Below are 18,553 nucleotides of genomic sequence, written 5' to 3'. Positions count from 1 at the left end.
CTCGGATTATGGGTTTGCCAGGGTTGTTTCTCTCTCTGTCTCTTTTTAAAAAATAATGAAAATAAAATGAGGCTACTTTGAATAATATATCTCTTTGTATATTTGTTTGTGGGTTTCATTTTATTTTTTGTGGAACTCCTGTTATTTGTTTGCAAATTATACAACAAAAATACCTCCATGATTGTTTAAAGAACGATTGAATTAAGAAATTGAGCTAAGAACATAAAAATTTCATTTCATTTTGAGTAAATGTTTAAATCAGATAACTTTGACCAATGTGTCACGTTAAGGTCGAGACCTAAACAGCTACATTTAAGGTTTTTAATGTGTGAAACCTAAACAACAGATATTTCACTGATACATCTTCTCTTATATTACAGGAAATACACCAGATCCTCCACCACCTCATGACGGTACGTTTGTGATTGCAAATCATTAAAGTTTGAAAGGGTTGCTTCTTCATCACCTCATGTTACAGTATACCACAACTACCATATGGATTTTATCTTGTCAGCGAGTCTCACGATGTCGGTTTTATTATTTTCACATTGTTCAATTGTAATATTCTCATAGTTAGTGCTTTACTCTAGGTGCGCTACTCCAGTAACGGTAATGTTTGTCTCTCTCTCTCTGTCTCTTTGTCTCTCTCTCTCTCTGTCTCCTCCCCTCTCTCTCTGTCTCCCCCCCTGTCTCTCTGTCTCCCCCCTCTCTCTCTGTCTCCCGCTCTCTCTCTGTCTCCCCCCGTCTCTCTGTCTCCCCCCCGTCTCTCTGTCTCCCCCCTCTCTCTCTCTGTCTCCCGCTCTCTCTCTGTCTCCTCCCCTCTCTCTCTGTCTCCCCCGTCTCTCTGTCTCCCCCCCCCGTCTCCCGCTCTCTCTCTGTCTCCCCCCTCTCTCTCTGTCTCCCCCCTCTCTCTCTGTCTCCCGCTCTCTCTCTCTGTCTCCCCCCCTCTCTCTGTCTCCCGCTCTCTCTCTCTGTCTCCCCCCCCTCTCTGTCTCCCCCCCTCTCTCTCTGTCTCCCCCTCTCTCTCTCTCTCTCTCTCTCTGTCTCCCTCTCTCTGTCTCTCTCTCTCTCTCTCTCTCTCTCCCTCTCTCCCTGCAGGCTACCTGACAGCGTACACATGTGAAGGCTCCTCCATGGTGCTCCACTGTCCCATAGACAGCGTCATCAACATCCAGTCTGCTTTCTACGGCCGCCGCAGTGACAAAATCTGTCCCTACACGGAAGGGAGCCAAGGTGAGCGGTTCAGCGAGGCGAGTCGCTCCGACTCGTCATTTCATAGTAAGAACAGTTTGGTGAAATAAATGAAGCTAAAATGTTTCCTTTACCCCAAACCTGTTCTTAAAAGATCTCTCAACCCTTAAATCCAGGAATTTATCTAGAGTTCAAGCCGATCATAAAATTTGCTTATTTATTATGTGTGTTATTTATGTTTCACGTTCCAGGTAATTGCGAGGTCCCGGGGACGTACGAACGTGTCAGGAAACAGTGTGACAACCATCAGTTCTGCTTCTTCTTTGCATACGTGGATAACGACCCGTGTCCGTCCATTTCTAAATACCTGGAGGTGGTGTACAGCTGTGAGCAGAACGGTACGTGGATGTGGAGGTGGAGGTGGAGGAGGCGTGGACACAAACGTTGTTCCTTTAATTCTGAACGCTTAGTGTTTATGCTTAGTGGCGAGTTTATTAGGTACACTTTCCATTTTTTTTCCCCCACACAAATTCCAACAAGTCACGTACGGGACTGTGGTGCGTGATGTTGATGCGTTTTTCAGGGTCCACACTAAATCCTGAATCATTTTGGTTGTGTGTGTGTGTGTGTGTGTTTGTGTGTGTGTGTGATATTTCAGTGTGTGTGAGAGGTCTAGGAGTTGAAGATGGCAACATTACAGACTCGATGCTCTCTGCTTCCTCATCGATGGCTGGACAAGAACCCGCAAAAGCTCGACTCAATGGAAACTCCTGCTGGATGCCTTCCAGCACCGGTTAGCCTCACATCAAACTTTCCCACTCTACATTTTTACTTAGCGAACCACTTAGTAAACACTAGTTTATTAGCCCGTAGTGTTTATGATATGGACTGACGTTTGAAAGAAAGACCACAGCTAAAAACTTCCTATAAGTTCCAAAATAAATCTTTCTCACCACAAATATTCAACAGCTCTTTGCCTAGCGTGACACAAAAGCTTCCCAGAACCGTGTTCTCAGAGTTCTCACTACTTTTTACAGTTCCACAATCGCTCCTAATATAATTTAGTTAAAGGCATGGTCTGCATTTACAAATGCTTTCTCAAAAGCATGCATTCGCAAAAGTTTTTATGGTCAGGAGAAAAAAAAAAACCCATAAAGAAAATAGAAAAAAATTAGGCATATCAGTGTACATTAATCTATCATGGTAGGACGTCTCTGTGAGGTCTAGCACAAAGAATCAAACATTTCTGCAAGCTCCCGAGCGGCACAACAAGCTGTCTGGGTGGGAGGGGCATACTCTTCGTCCCCTGTCAATCATTAGCCAACCCTGGATTTTCTGTGTGCTCATGTATGAGGAAGAGGGCGGAAAGCATTTTCCTCTAAGTATGGCTGTTACACTGCCCTGTGATGCAGCATGAGCAGCAGTTTTAAAAGCTGCTATTGGCTGGCTTCACATCTCTCAGAGGAAGCATGCGATAGTCTTCCTCCACCCTCCGCTCGTCTACAATACACAAACCTATTAAACAGCTGACCCTCTACCCATGTGCATCAGGTACTTCCTGGATCCAGGTGAACCTACCTAAGTTGAGGAAGATCACGGGGGTGGTGATCCAGGGCTGCCCTGCTAATGATCACTGGGTGACCATGTTTAAAGTCCAGACCAGCTTGGACGGATTCTCCTGGATCGACTACGCCGTCGACGGAAAGGTAAAATATAATATACGTTATTTAAATATTTATCATTCATAAGTATTTATTTATACGATAGCACGGTTGAATTCGTTTTTCATTATCTATAACAGCGGCACAGACAGTAGTTCCGGCTCGTTCTAAAATGCTACCATTACGACGGTAACAGCGCTTTCCACATTTAAAAACATGTTTAAAAACGTGCGTAGCGGTTGATATGGTGATGTTTTCCGTCAGGAGATGTTTACGTAAGATTTCTGGAAGGAGTCTCCAGTGTCAGTGTCTGTGCTTGGACATCTTCAGGACAGAGGAGTTTGCGTTCTTTGCGGTTTCTCAGAGAGAGACAGAGACAGAGAGACAGAGGGAGAAATAGAAGGAGACAGAGAGAGAGACAGAGAGACAGAGAGAAATAGACAGAAAGAGAGACAGAGAGAGAGAGACAGACAGAGAGAGACAGCGACAGAGAGAGACAGCGACAGAGAGACAGTGACAGAGAGAGAGAGACAGATGGAGAGAAGGAGAGAGACAGCGAGAGAGAGACAGAGAGACAGAGGGAGAGATAGACAAAGGGAGAGACAGAGAGAGGGAGAGACGGAGAGAGACAAAGACAGAGAGAGACAGAAAGAGCGAGAGAGACATAGACAGAGACAGAGAGAGAGAGGAAAAAAATAGTGAGGAACTTCAGGAACTAATTTGTTAAATGTAACTATAAATGGATAAAAGTATGATGTGTCATTGTTTAATAAATATTCAAATGTGTGTGTGTGTGTGTCTGTTGTAGGTAGAAGAGTTCTTTGGTACAGTGGACAGAAGTTCTCCTGTTACTCAGCTGTTCGGGAACCCCGTGTCTGTGAAGTACATACGGATCGTCCCATCAGAGTGGCACAACCAGGCCGGTCTACGGTTTGAAATCCTCGGCTGCACACCGGACTGTACGTAAACACGCTCTCCTAACGCTCCTCCTTAACACCGCCACACAGCCTACCTCCGAGCATTCACACACTCTCCGCATCACTCACAGTGATGAAGTGCGAATCAGAACCAGAGCAAATCTAATAATATTCTAGAAACCTCCTGAGATATGGCGGTATGAGATTGTTCAGTGCACACTCCTGTACAAGGTCTGATTGAAACGATCTTCAAGTGAGACCTACTGTAATAATCGCCCTCACTGTAACTATGGAAACAGAGCTATTGAGAAATGAGTTCATGTTATAAATATATTATTTACGTACCAGTTAGTATGTGTGAGTATGTAGGTTTTACGACAACAAAAACAATCAAGATACAAGCTTTAAAATGCTCTCTCTCTCTCTCTTTCTCTCTCTCTCTCGCTCTCTCTTTATACGTACATAATATTCATTACCTGGTGTAAAAAAAATTCCTGACTGGACATTTGCAGCTATTCTTGCAACAGTTGTTAAATTTTCCCTCCTGCACTTCTTCTGATATTTACATTTTTCTAAATGCTGGACGAAAACCTCTGAAACCATAGTGGACCTTGTTGTTAGCAAAACCTACATCTTGTGTATCATGACAATGTCTTCAGGTATTTTTTAATTTTTTTATTTTAAGAGTTTTCTAAAAGGTGCTCGGAGTTAATGATTGGGAGATGAATCCAAAGTGCCCTACCTCAGCACTCTCCTGAAGGCTTACGTTCCCTCAAGTGATTAATGACCGTCGCTTAGTAGTGCCTACTCAGTGTGGCTCAAGGTCCCTTTCCAGAACCTTCACACTAACTGTCCCTCAGCGGTGGAATGAACTTCCAACCTCAATCCGGACCGCGGAATCTGTCACTATCTTCAAAAAACAGCTAAAGACCCACCTCTTCCGTGAACACCTAACCAATCCCTAAAACGCCAACCCCACATTATCCTAAAAAAAAAAACTACAAAAAAAACCTACTCTGGAACTTTAACCTCTTCTCTGCGCACTTTACTTCTCTAAAACGCAATTATAAATCTTGTATGGTAAAACTTGTATTGTTCTCTGCTTGATATATCGCTTTGCTTGTATTTCCTCATTTGTATGTCGCTTTGGATAAAAGCATCTGCTAAATGAATAAATGTAAATGTAAATGTAAAGAGTGTGTGTGTGTGTGTGTGTGTGTGTGTGTGTGTGTGTGTGTATACAGATGCCATTAATTGTGGAACAAAACCCGACTTGGACCACTCTGTAGACAGACTGACGTAAGTTCGTTAATTATTCCCTCAAAAAGTCTATCGCACTTTACCGTCACGATTCTTTTCCCAGTTATTTTTCATCATCTTGTTATTTATTTATTTTTAAATCAGTTATAATAAATCCTTATTGTGTTTGACTTCAGAGTCCACTGCCCTGCTGGTTGTGCGAATGGAGACTATAGTGTGTTTGGAACCATTACTTACCGAGGGGTGAGAACAAATCACGCACTTCCGAGATTACACAACATCTAACATCCTGATTTGAGGAAAAAAGTTAAAAACATTGTGAGGTATTGCCGGGTATCAGCGATACGCTTCTTTTACTGCTTTAAAACCACAATCAGACTACTGGAGCTGGTGGAAACATCCACTTAAGCGGTTACGTTGCATTGGATTACTGTACATTAGAGAGTTCATTTTATCAGCTATAAACGACAGCTTAGTATCTCCAAAACAAATAGATCTTTAAACTTTAGACTTACTTTTATTACAGTTTTTGGTCAGACCAACAGTTGGTCTGTTATGTTTTGAATTATGGGAGATCTTCTTATATGCAATGTTACCTTTATTAATTACGATAAAATAGGACATCTCAGCGTAGGGCAACCGCTTCCCAATCACATCGATCGGTTCCTGTGGGCGAATAATAATCTAGAATCTAGAATCTTGTTTGAGAAACACAGTCGAAGCAAATTCGATCATACGATCGAGCTCAGACTTTCGAGATATTGTATTACGCTGATTTGTGAGCTGTTTCGTCGTAGGACTCTACGATCTGCGCAGCTGCGATTCACGCCGGTGTGATTCTCAACGAGATGGGAGGAGACTGCACCGTCCTTAAAGCTCCAGGACAGAACTTCTACAGTGGCTCCAGCAGGAACGGCATCACCTCCAAGCAGTACGCACCCTTTCCTCGTTTCCCTGCGGGCTTTACTGAACTGTCGCTTTAAAGTGATTTAATAACGGCTGCAAAACAGACCAAACAGGAAAAAATATGGTTGAAAAGCCAATTCACTGAATGGGAAAGGACATATGTAGTTAATTTCGCTTGGTGCCAACTTTATCCTGATCTTTTGTCTGTGAATTCATGAACCTCGGTCTTTTGAGCCAATAGAAACTGAGTGGGCGGGGCTGTGGTCTCTTTGATTGTGTTACTGTTACATCAGAAAGAATTTTCACTCAACACGATTTAGGTTTTTTGTTCTAAAATTCTGTTGTTCGTTTTTTTTTCTCTCACTGCCTGCTGGGAGATCCTTGCAAACTCTTATTATGGTCAAAGTGTAGAGATGTTCTGTGAAAAGAACACTACAGATGTTCCTTGTGTCATCATTTCCTCATACATTTTTTTTTCTCCATTCTTCAGATACAGTGGAACTTACTCTGTGTCCTACCAGTTTGCTGATGGAGGTATGGCTATTTTGAGTATTTTTTTTTGGTGTTAATTAATTGATTTTGGTATCCTCCATCAGAACCTGAGTGTGTGTGTGTGTGTGTGTGTGTGTGTGTGTGTTCTCCTGCGCAGAACTCAGATGTTCAGGAAACGACTGGTACGAATTTGGCGAGTTCTGCTACAAACCCTTCCTGGAGAAGAAGACATGGCACGAGGCTCAGTCTGCATGCAGGAGGCACGGCGCTGAGCTCGTCTCTATCATGTCCCTGACGGAGCAGAGCTGGATTGAGAGCTACCTCTACATGGGTACAGACAGATCATGAGCAAAGGAGGAGGAATAGAGGAAAGGAGAAAGAATGAGGGTTGGGATGATGGGTACATTCTGAGGGCGCCATTACTTTTGTCCAAAATGAACAGCTAGTCTTATTTGCCTTACTTTATGGATGTGTTTGGGTTCCATATGAAACAAATGAGATTCACAAAGAATTTGTGTGTGTAACTGAGATAAAATGAGGAGAACCCAGAGAGTGAAGGCGAACTGCTGTAGTACACATCTAACACTCGTTCTCCGTCGTTCTGTAGCCACCAGTGATGTCTGGATCGGACTGAATGATCTGGAGTTCTCAGGATACTTCACCTGGTCAGACAGACACGAGGTGAAGTTCACGTACTGGGCTCCCGGAGAACCCAACAACCATCTGGGCTTTAAGGAGGACTGCGTGGAGATGTACCATCAGGTACGTGATAACTGAAAGGGAAAGAAAGATAGAAAGTGTTTTCCAGCACTGCTTGTCTTCTGACTCGATTCTCTCAGTTCTGACTTGGTTCTGTTTTTCTGACTCACTTCTGTTTGTTCTGACTCTCTTCTTTTTGTTCTGACTCATTTCTTTTTGTTGACTCAGCTCTGACTCGCTTCTGTTTGTTCTGACTCAGTACCATTTGTTCTGACTCAGTTCTGTTTGTTCTGACTTGGCTCTGTTTGTTTTGACTCAGTACCATTTGTTCTGACTCAGTTCTCTTTGTTGTGACCTAGCTCTGACTCGCTTCTGTTTGTTCTGACTCAGTAGCATTTGTTCTGACTCAGTTCTGTTTGTTCTGACTTGGCTCTGTTTGTTCTGACTCAGTACCATTTGTTCTGACTCAGTTCTCTTTGTTGTGACTCAGCTCTGACTCGCTTCTGTTTGTTCTGACTCAGTACTGTTTTTTTCTGACTCAGTTTGTTGTGACTCAGCTCTGACTCACTTCTGTTTGTTCTGATTCAGTACTGTTTGTTCTGACTCAGCTCTGACTCGGTTCTGTTTGTTCTGACTCAGTACTGTTTGTTCTGACTCAGCTCTGACTCGGTTCTGTTTGTTCTGACTCAGCTCTGACTCAGTTCTGTTTGTTCTGACTCAGAACTGTTTGTTGTGACTCAACTCTGACTCGGTTCTGTTCTGTTGTTTTCGTAGACGGGTCGATGGAACGATGTAACCTGCACTGAACTGAACACCTACATCTGTAAAACGCCTAAAGGCCATTACCCTCTGCCCTCCATTAAACCCACTGTGTACGGCTGCCTTCAGGTATGTGACGCTCGCTGACACAATTGTTATTTATTTATTTATTTACTTACTTATGTATTTACTTATTAGTTTAAATATGCTGAGAACGAAAAGTAGAAGACAGAAATCCGTATTGCTAAATCTGAAGGCTGTCACTTCTCACAAACTCTCCCCATATACTCAACAAGAGTTTAGTTGTTTATGTGTCTGTGTGTGTGCGTGTGTGTGTGTGTGTGTGTGTGTAGGGCTGGGATGCTTTTGAGTACTCTTGTTACTGGTTTGAGGAGACAGCCATGACCCGTGCTGAGGCCAAGGCTTTTTGTGAGAGTAAAAGCAGCACTCTCCTTCACATAATGGATGTGTGAGTGTTTTTTTTTAAACATATTTGAAGTGCATATTTTTATTTATTTACATTTACAAAGCGTAAGCATCAGAGTGTACCGACCTTTTCCTGCCCTTCTACACCACAGGTACGAGCAGGCCCACTTCACCGCATTTCTAAGCGCTTACTCGGGTACCTGGTGGATTGGTCTGAGAGCGAAGGGTGAATTAGGAGGAGTGGATTATCAGTGGGATAATGGAGCGTCACTCCTCTACACCCACTGGGACAGAGACTATCCTGGTAATGTGCCACGAATTAATTAGCTCAAATGCTCAATCTAAAAAAAAAAGAAAAACCCTAGTATCTCGGAAAATAGATTTAAAACGTTTAACGACGTTTGCCTGCAATTTGTAGCTTATTCTGAGATTACATTTATGGCACGGAATAAATTTGTATAATATTTCCGCCCATTGTTCATCAACCCAGATGATAGCAAAGGCGACTGTGTCACCATGACGACGAAGCCTATTGCAGGTTTATGGAGAAACCAGAACTGTGACCACTCGCATCCATTCGTCTGCGAATCGCCTAGAAATGGCATCTCCCCGTCCACTCATGCACCGACTCCGCCCCCCGCCGCTGGGTGTGCTGATGGCTGGTCCAGCAAGCCACACTTCAGGCAGTGCTACAGGGTGAGAGACGTGGGAGGAACGTTACGTCCCAGTGTATGCTGGGAAATAGAAGATGGACGCTGAACAATAGAGTGCAACAATATATCGTTAATATTTCTTAACAAAAGTTCATTATTTAGGTATCGTTAGCCATTAAGTCACATTAAGAGGTCACTAAGTATTTGCATAGCAACATTTACAGTTTAGCTCTAGCTATTTTGTCTCAAAAACCGCAGTCTCAGACCAAATAGGGGAAAGAAATATGGCCGGAAAGCCGAGTCACTGAAGGGGAAAGGACATTGTGGTTCATTTTGTTGAACGCGGTTTATGTGTTTTAGTTTTCTGTGAGCGATTGTTTACCTGACGATGTTTATTTTTATTATTAGCTCTTCACGGTGGATTATTCCAAAAAGAAAAGCTGGACAACAGCTCGAGACGACTGTTTGTCCCGCGGAGCCAACCTCATCAGCATCCATAACGTGGAGGAGGAGATCTTCATAGCCGCCTACACCAAAGGGAAGACGCAGTGGATTGGTTTGACCCAAGACCCCACGAGCGGAGGTGCGTGTCACTTGCTACACCGTTCCTACCCTACACTTAACCTATGTTAAGGGTTTGGAAGCAGATCTGTTTAAGCAAAGGGTACGGATGAGGAGCTGAGTAAAGAGTAAAGGATTAAAGCGCCGCTGCTTCGCTACCTGTCTTTAGGTAGAGATGAAGCGAGGGCTAAAATGCACTGAAACACTATCAGGACTGTATTGTGGGTAATGTAGGAAAAGTGAAAGTAGACCGTGAAATAAGTTTAAACTAAAACGCTCATCACGAAATTGTTGAAGATCGCGTGTTGATTATGGAGATTAATATGCAAGTCGTTCATGGGTGAAGCGTTCCTTTAATGCACTCACTGTCTATTGTTCAGAGATGAAATACCCAGGCAATGTGTGATCGCAGGTTATCACTGGAGCGACGGTTCACCTGTCACTCACACTAACTGGGGCGACGGTGAGCCGAATGACCACGGAGGTCGGGAGAATTGCGTGGAGTTGGTTACCACGACGAACGGCACGTCCTTCTGGAACGACCTCACCTGTGACGCCCATCTGGATTGGGTGTGCATGATTGCCAAGGGCAAGCCACCCATCATCCCCCCAGTGCCTCCTCCACCTATACCAGGTAACCACATTAAAATAAATAAATAAATAAATAAGTCCCGAAGATGTTTAGAAAATTAAAGTTATACCTCTGACTTTGCAAAATCGCTGACGTTGGAGACTTCCGTAAATCTTATTCATAAATAAAATTCTGACCAATCATATTTGAGAATTCAATAGCGCTGTGGTATTGTGTCTTTGCGTTTTTTCAGCCCCTGACTGTGGAGACAATCCCGGCTGGAGGAAGAACAACGGCATCTGTTATTACTACAACGACACGGATGTGGTGGACTTCCACACCGCCTTGGCCAGGTGCTACGCTGAGAAAGCACAGCTCGTCTCCATCCTGGACCAGCAGGAGCAGACGTTTGTGGTGTCCATGGTAGGATCACAACCCTTCTGTATTAAAAGTGTATTAAAAGAGAGAGCGATCTTGTGTGTGTCATATAGTTGTTGTTTTTTTAATGATGATGATTATTATTATTATTAATGTACAAGCTTGCTGCATGTGAAACGTTTCTCCGTCGCAGGTAGGAACAGGAAAGATTGCCGCAGCGTGGATTGGGTTGCGGATGTTCGGAGTCGTAGAAGGAGAGTACTTGTACGTCTGTCCTTCGTTTTCATTTCTCCGTACAGTAGAGCGCGTTCCAGGTGTTGTCTGTGTTTCTATTGTACAGGTTACGTTTGTGTTTCTGCACTCAGGTGGGTGGACGGGTCTCCGGTGACATACGTGCACTGGGCACCAGGAGAGCCCAATAACGCTGACGGAGAGGAACAGTGTGTGCAGATGCAGAGATATCCAGGTACAATGACCACAATATAAAACTTAATACCATCATAATGAATTTTCTGTTTGATCGTGTAAAAAATTTAATTAAGAATAAGACACATGTCCTCTACTATCTGACCTTTTATATTTCGTGCGGCCAATTATTGGCCTAACTGCCAATATTAAAATGTATATTTTCGAGCTTATTTGTGACAACGTTAGCTTTTTGCCTGCTTGCTTAAGGCACATGGAACGACGTGAACTGCGGCCGGGACATCGCAGGCTACGTGTGTAAGAAACTGCCAGGAGATCATCACACTCCCCCGCCTCCTACCCCCGCGTGGGACGGGAACTGCCCTTCTGGTAAAGTTCATGACGCATTAGCGTCTTTATTTTCTGTCATCTGATGCTCACATGACAGCTTTGGAGTTTATTCTGATCAGTGTCGTTGCATTTCAAATCTGCGTGCTCCTGATTCTGAAAAGAGCGTCGTCATCTGTGCACACTAATTAATCCTCCTACTGTAGTAAAAGTTTTATAGTCTGTATTTAAAAACTTTAAATTGGTGCTATATTATCGTCTATATCGCCTCCAGCTTTTCGCCACAATTCGGCCTTCAATTCGGCCTTTGGAAGGCGGGGGCATTGAGGGACCACACGATTGACAAATTGAGCTTAGGTAGTAAAGTAATTATGGTTTTTCAAGATGGTCACCTCATAATGTTCTAGCTTCTTTTTTTTTTTTAGCTACAGTGAAGTTTTGTTCACATTGTATCCTAAACTACAAATCTATGTGATGTCACCAAAGACCTGAAAGTGGTTTGAGGAAGTTATTTATCAAAAACTACAAAATAAATTTACTCGCTAGCTACATTAGCCTCATAGCTCTTCAGACACCAAATATGTCTTAGCAAATTGGCTATGTTTGGGATAAATGGAAATGGAAACTTTTTGATTAAATGCCCTTTTGAACTGAATAAGTTTGAGGAAGGACATATGTGTGTTCCAGGTGTTCAGATGGGTTTGTTTTTTTTTCAGGGTGGCTGCGTTTCCATAACAAGTGCTACATTATCAGAGGGAGGTATACACACAATGAGGAAAAAGCCAACTGGACTTACGCGCGAGACTGGTGCAAAGAACACGAAGGACACCTTGTCGTCATCGACGACATCAACGAGAACGGCAAGTGTCCCAATAAATAACTGTCGCTCTCTATACCTTTATCATATCCAGGATTTATCCAATAAGATAAGATCATACAGAAGGACTCTTAAATTCTCAATTCTGATTGGTCAGAGGTTGTTGATTAATTTTCTATGACAATAGTTGACAATAGTGCAGCTGCAAAAAATCACAGGTTTATATTAACCCTTTATTGCATGGTGTTGCCATGTGGCAACAATTAATTTATCTCCATTTTTTGGTAGGCAATAATACAAAACTACTATTTTCCTATGTAAGTGGAAAAAGGGGGCTTTAACTTTCACATAACAAAAATAAATGCCATGCCATGTGACCAGGAAGTGCTGTTTGCACTTTCTTTTCTGCAGTCACATGGCGTGGTGAAGTTCATCCAAGGAGGTGCTTTCAAAATTTGATCAATTTTTAAATATTCAGACGAAACTACTTAAAGAATAAACTGAAACACTATCTGAGATAAGTTAACATTTATTTGTTGTCATTTAAACAAGTTTATATGTTTTGAGTATTCTGTTAAATGGTAAAATGTAACAAAACAAAACTGTCATATGTGCGTTCATGAACTGAAACAGGCCAAAAAAGTCACTCTAATAGTATATTTACAATTCAAAGTAAGAAAAACTGGAGTCATTTCAGACCATGTTTTCAAAATTTTATGTTACAAGAGAAAGATTTAAGAATTCAGGAGAAAGTATTCACCCAAAACATGTTTGGATCAAATTTTTGTAAGGATTTTGAGATATAATTACAAGTTTTACTACAAAATACAACTTTTACATGCTTACTAGGTGGCAAAAAAAAACCTCTGCAACTTATAGTCTGGATAATGCAGTAATTACAATTGTAATCTCATACAGTTTGTGTTATTTTTGACTATATGATGCACACCGATGCACACTGTTGCCATACGGCAACAATTTACCAACTAACCCCATAAAAACATTTTTTAAAAAGATTTTCAAACATTTTTAATACCTTGTTTATTACTTGAACTAATTCAAGTAATAAAAATCCATAAAAACATTTTTGATGTAAATGTAATAATTCTCCGCAAACCTCCAAAAAAACATTAGCATCGTACGAGTGCAGTGCTGTATCACATTTTGCTGATGTTTGACGTGTCCATGTCACTCTCCAGAATTCGTGGCTAGTTATCTGAGAGACGTGAGCCACGCGGCATGGATCGGTCTGTCTGATCGGCTTCATGAGGGGAAATTTGCTTGGAGTGATGGAGTGAGTCCCGTCCTGTTCACCAACTGGGCTGATAAAGAACCCAACAACAATGAAGGCGAGGTGAAGTTTTACAGTTTACATCTTCTTTTTATTCACTGACGATATAAACTCTACACGCTGTCATGCTAGATAGAAAAGCCACGGGAAAGACGTGCAACACAATATTGCTTTTCATTAGTGACACGCAGAAAACGTTACACGCTGAAAAGCAAAACCTTTGCATCGCTCTTACTGTCTTACGTCGCAGCAGGGGATTGCTTTCTTTTCCCCTGTTTTACGTGAATGTAATTCCCTGTTGCATCACATATCACTTTGATCAGCGTGGCGTAGCCGTGTCATACTGAAATGCAATCACAGCATCACCTAAACCACACTTGAGGAGAAACACAGAAGGGCCTGTAAGCATCATTTTACTGTCCAGAAGGTGTTGTTTTCCAAGTACAAAAAAAGGAACTGATCAAAGAAGATTAAAGCTGTTCAAGTTGACCTCTGACCTTCTTTTCTAGGAGCACTGTGCGTCCATGGCTCATAACCACCGGGTGACGGGTCGCTGGAATGACGAGAAGTGTGACGAGAAAAGAAGCTGGGTGTGCTACAGAAAGAAATGTGAGGGGTTTTTTGTTGTTGTTTTGTTTTCAAATGTATTTTCTTATCTGCTTAATTTTTTTTACTTTATTGAGTATTATTTTTGCTCATATTGTGGTTCCACAGCCAGCAGTCTTCCTCCTCCTCCTCCCACGAGCAGTCCCTGTCACTCAGACTACATCTCCTGGTATAAGAACTGCTATAAGCTGGTGTCGGAGCCGAAGCCGTGGGACGAGGCACAGGCCGCTTGTGAGAAGGAGGGAGGAAACCTGGCCAGCGTGGATATGAGCTATGACCAGGCCTTCATCTCAGCAGCGCTGCAGCAGAATAAAGAGGACACATGGATCGGGCTCAGACGCAAAGTACACACGCCGTCTAATTCTTTTAGTTAAAATAAAGAAATAAATAAAAGCACAGAATTGAGTGTATAGGAAGAGCTCACACTTCCTAGCTCATGTTTTATTTATTTATTTATTTATTTATTTATTTTTAAAGCTGCTAAATCTGATGGATCACGTTTAGAATACTCACTATGGTATTCATTTATTTCTTTTTTGCTAATTGTTCTGCGCTAAACAGCATCAGGTTTTTCTTAATATAAGAAACAACATACATTTGCTAGTTTCGTATATCCTCGTGAATTCAACCTGACCTCTTTTATTTATTTATTTATTTATTTTTCAATATGATATAGAAAGCTAATGCAGAAAAATTGCAGAAAAAAAATTGACTAGCAAAATTAGCTAGGTAGCTAGCTTAGCTAACAATTCGTCCATGGAATAAAAAAAAAACACAGTAAGGTGTCGAGCTGTTATTTTCCAATAATGCCACTTTGTCAGCGACTGCTCTGTTTTATTTATTAAGGAGTGACACGTCGGACTTTTTATCATGTTTATAATTACGTTTAACGTCGTGGAACATTATACAAGTGAAACAATACACGTTATTTCCTATTGTTTCTACAAACAGTTGTTCTGTCACCTGTCTCTCTCTTAAAGCTCTCCTCTGATTGTTACGAAGCACCAACACTGGAGACTCCTTACTAAATGTTAACATTCTTAATCTGTTTATCCGTCCCTGTGTGAGTCGTTACTATAGAGACGATAACATATTCGAAAGATCACAGTAATATAAAGTAGATTTGAGAATGACACCTATAGAAATTTGTCCGTTTTACAGCACAGAGAAGGAGTATGGTGGTCATGTGACCGAGCGCCGCTGCGTATCAGCCATTTTCGGTCTTAAGTATAAATAGAGCTGTGATTTATGGGATGTTTTTAAACACACCGATGTGCCAGTCGATGCCTGGGGTGAACCGAGATGGTAAAAATGTCTGTCGTCGTCTGCAGGAGGACGACAACACGTACCGGTGGTCTGACGGCTGGCCGGTGTTCTACACACACTGGGGTCCGGGAGAGCCAACCAATCACAAAGAAGAGGGCTGTGTGAGCATGCACGGCCGTTCCCACTTCATCCAGGGCACGTGGAACGACACGGATTGCAAAGCCGCTAAGCCGTACCTCTGCAAAATCTCACATGGTAAACATACCGGGTGACCATGGGTGTGTGAGGGCTTCTTCTAGGCGTTTGAAAAATCTAGCTATCTATCATGCTGTGTGACGTAACAGTGTGACAACACGAAGAACTTGCTCGGCTAGGCAGCTAGTGATATTAAAATAATAATAATAATAAAAAGGTATCATGTAAGAACATGCTGTTAGAGGAAAATGATCCACACCAGAGAGGAGTGATGAAGTTGGTTAGTTTCCTATAACAGCACATCCTGAAGTGTTTTACTCCTCTTATGCCACAGCAACATGGCAACAATATCAACAGATATGATGTCTTTGTCTTTATCTAGAGTCACCTCCTCCAACCCCGCCTCCAGGGGACGGTGAGTGTTTGCCGTTCTGGCACGCGTACGGAAGTTACTGCTACATCGTGTTCAATGACAAGCAGGGCCGCTCCTGGCCCGAGGCGCGACACCTCTGCCAGGAGATCCCAGGGAGCGACTTGGCGTCGGTACACAGCAGAGCCGAGGTGGAGTTCCTCACCAAAACCAACAACACCGGAATCCATCACTTATGGCTCGGCCTCTCCAGGGACGCCTCATGTACGCTTGGGTTATTTTTTTTTCTGATATACTTTACCAGAAATGCAGAATATCCTGTTAGAGGGAAGGAAAAATGCTAACTCCTTGAAAGTTTGTGTTAGCAGATATGGGCGGAGTCAATTAAAGGTTTTAAGTAATAGAAGTGATACAGGGAGTCAGTTTACACTTTGGAGTAAGATTAGTGATGCATGTGGGCGGAATTAAGGAGTATGCTTAATTTTTCTTAAGTGCGAGAAGTGATGCATATGTGGGTGGAGCCAGAGAGTCAATCTAAACTTAAAAGGAAGCTGAGTGATGCAGATATTGGTGGAGTCAGCGAGTCAATCTAAGCTTAAAAGGAAGATGAGTGATGCAGATGTGGGTGGAATCAGCGAGTCAATCTAAGCTTAAAAGGAAGATGAGCGATGCAGATGAGGGTGGAGTCAGAGAGTCAATCTAAGCTTAAAAGGAAGATGAGCGATGCAGATGAGGGTGGAGTCAGAGAGTCAATCTAAGCTTAAAAGGAAGATGAGCGATAGAGATGTGGGTGGAGTCAGAGAGTCAGTTCACACTTTGAAGTAAGACGAGTGATACATATTTGGACGGCGTCAGAGTCCGTTTAAACTTTGAAGTAAGAAGAGTGACATGTGGACGGAGTCAGAGAGTCCATTTAAGCTTTAAGGTAAAAGGAGGGATGCAGATGTAGACAGAGTCAGTAAAATTTTTAAAGTGGTAGAAAAGGTGGATACATGGGCGTCAGGGTGTCTGTTGTCATATATCTGGGGTCGGAGTCTGTGTCAGTTTAGTCTTTGAAGAAGGAGGACTGAGGCAAATGTGGGTTTAGTCAATTTAAACTTTAAATGAATATGAGATGAGATGAATATGTAGGCGGAGTCTGTTTAATACTTAAAGTACGGAATGATACAGATGTGGGAGGAGTCAGCTAAAGCATTGATGTAGGTGAGGTGATGAAGATGTGGGTGGAGTCAACTTAAGATTTAAAGTAAAAGATGCAGATGTGGGTGGAGTCAACTTAAGATTTAAAGTAAAAGATGCAGATGTGGGTGGAGTCAATTTAAGACTTAAAGTACAGAATGATACAGATGTGGGTGGAGTCAATTTAAGACTTAAAGTACAGAATGATACAGATGTGGGTGGAGTCAATTTAATACTTAAAGTAGGGAATGATACAGATGTGGGCAGAGTCAACTTGAGATTTAAAGTAAGAGATGCAGATGTGGGTGGAGTCATCTTAAGCATTGAAGTAGGTGGAGTGATGAAGATGTGGTCGGAGTCAGGCAGTCTGTTTATGCGGATGGAGGTGATCTTCAATCTTATTTATTTAAGAGTCTTTATAAAAATGACTTATTTTGGAGGTGTTTTAGATTGAATGTAGTGTTTTTGGTGTAAATGTACTTGGTAAAAAATACATCTGATATGATTATTAGCATTTATTTTAAAAAGGTTATAAAGGTTAAAAGGTTTGATCAGAGATTCTCTGAGAATGAATAAAATCGTATTATTTTTCACACTAGCAGTAACGAACGCGTGTAAATGGGTTTCAGACGGCTGGGCCTGGACGGATCTGAGCGCGCTGGGTTTCACCAACTGGGCTCAGGGCGAACCGAACGGTGGGGGACACGCCGGGACTCGAGAGGACTGCGTGGAAATGTACAAGGACGGGAAATGGAACGACAACAGCTGCTTGGAGAAGAGAGGCTTCGTCTGCAAACGCCACCAGCGTGAGATCCACGTTCTCATCAAACTCTTAGAATCCTCTCGAAACCCTCTCGATACACAGAACCGTACTCATCAGGACATCTTTTCTTTCCCTTTGCAGATTATTCCACAGGAACTCATGAAAAAACCAGTGCTACCGTTTCTCCAACCCTTCGTGAGTTGTTTCTTCTTCTTCTTCTGAGCTATACCAGAGGCATCACTATTTCTAAAAACGTTTTGAAAAATGGTCACCTTTATATTTAACATTTAGATTTATAAAGCACATCTAAACACGGTGACTTAGTGGTTAGCACGTTCGCCTCACACCTCCAGGGTCCAGAGTTGTGTGCGGAGTTTGCATGTTCTCCCCGTGCTGCGGGGGTTTCCTCTGGGTACTCCGGTTTCCTCCCCCAGTCCAAAGAAATGCATGGTAGGCTGATTGGCATGTCTAAAGTGTCCATAGTGTATGAATGGGTGTGTGAGTGTGTATGTGATTGTGCCCTGCAGTCCTGTGCCCAGGACTGGCACCCTGTCCAGGGTGTACCCCGCCTTGTGCCCGATGCTTCCTGGGATAGGCTCCAGGTTCCCCCGCGACCCTGAAAAGGAGTAAGCAGTTGAAGATGGATGGATGGATGGATGGATCTAAACACTCCAATGAGTTTAAATGTCATCCAAAGTGGTGTATGAATAAGATCTAGTCATTTCAAACAGCAATGTTTGAAAAATAAAATACAAATCAGTGAATTAATAAAACAGATGAAGAGACAAAAATCAGAAGACTTACTACAGAATAAATGTGAAGGTTTTTTTTCTTTTTTG

The 18,553-nt window shown here is 42.4% G+C and overlaps 1 protein-coding gene across 3 annotated transcripts in view; it reads left to right on the top strand.

Moving 5' to 3' along the window:
• LOC128621982 (macrophage mannose receptor 1) overlaps positions 1-18,553 on the top strand; it is a 35,726-nt gene that overhangs the window by 15,555 nt on the left and 1,618 nt on the right. For 2 of the 3 annotated variants that reach the window (XM_053648077.1, XM_053648076.1), the window contains exons 19-47: positions 381-413; positions 1,099-1,233; positions 1,443-1,589; positions 1,850-1,984; positions 2,743-2,897; positions 3,661-3,811; positions 5,014-5,068; positions 5,206-5,272; positions 5,827-5,960; positions 6,426-6,469; positions 6,585-6,758; positions 7,035-7,189; positions 7,901-8,014; positions 8,239-8,354; positions 8,464-8,615; positions 8,802-9,007; positions 9,373-9,547; positions 9,938-10,159; positions 10,350-10,519; positions 10,668-10,738; positions 10,840-10,940; positions 11,150-11,269; positions 11,944-12,087; positions 13,244-13,398; positions 13,845-14,285; positions 15,273-15,462; positions 15,785-16,036; positions 17,581-17,757; positions 17,856-17,909. In XM_053648077.1, the coding sequence (XP_053504052.1) occupies positions 381-413; positions 1,099-1,233; positions 1,443-1,589; positions 1,850-1,984; positions 2,743-2,897; positions 3,661-3,811; positions 5,014-5,068; positions 5,206-5,272; positions 5,827-5,960; positions 6,426-6,469; positions 6,585-6,758; positions 7,035-7,189; positions 7,901-8,014; positions 8,239-8,354; positions 8,464-8,615; positions 8,802-9,007; positions 9,373-9,547; positions 9,938-10,159; positions 10,350-10,519; positions 10,668-10,738; positions 10,840-10,940; positions 11,150-11,269; positions 11,944-12,087; positions 13,244-13,398; positions 13,845-14,285; positions 15,273-15,462; positions 15,785-16,036; positions 17,581-17,757; positions 17,856-17,909 (4,245 nt within the window). The remainder of the gene's footprint in view (positions 1-380; positions 414-1,098; positions 1,234-1,442; positions 1,590-1,849; positions 1,985-2,742; positions 2,898-3,660; positions 3,812-5,013; positions 5,069-5,205; positions 5,273-5,826; positions 5,961-6,425; positions 6,470-6,584; positions 6,759-7,034; positions 7,190-7,900; positions 8,015-8,238; positions 8,355-8,463; positions 8,616-8,801; positions 9,008-9,372; positions 9,548-9,937; positions 10,160-10,349; positions 10,520-10,667; positions 10,739-10,839; positions 10,941-11,149; positions 11,270-11,943; positions 12,088-13,243; positions 13,399-13,844; positions 14,286-15,272; positions 15,463-15,784; positions 16,037-17,580; positions 17,758-17,855; positions 17,910-18,553) is intronic. The other variant, XM_053648078.1, reaches the window with a different exon arrangement.

Source organism: Ictalurus furcatus, chromosome 18 (genome assembly GCF_023375685.1).
Source record: "Ictalurus furcatus strain D&B chromosome 18, Billie_1.0, whole genome shotgun sequence".
Lineage (NCBI taxonomy): Eukaryota > Metazoa > Chordata > Actinopteri > Siluriformes > Ictaluridae > Ictalurus > Ictalurus furcatus.
Note: the sequence above shows the minus strand (reverse complement) of the source record. Positions and strands in the feature narration are given on the sequence as shown.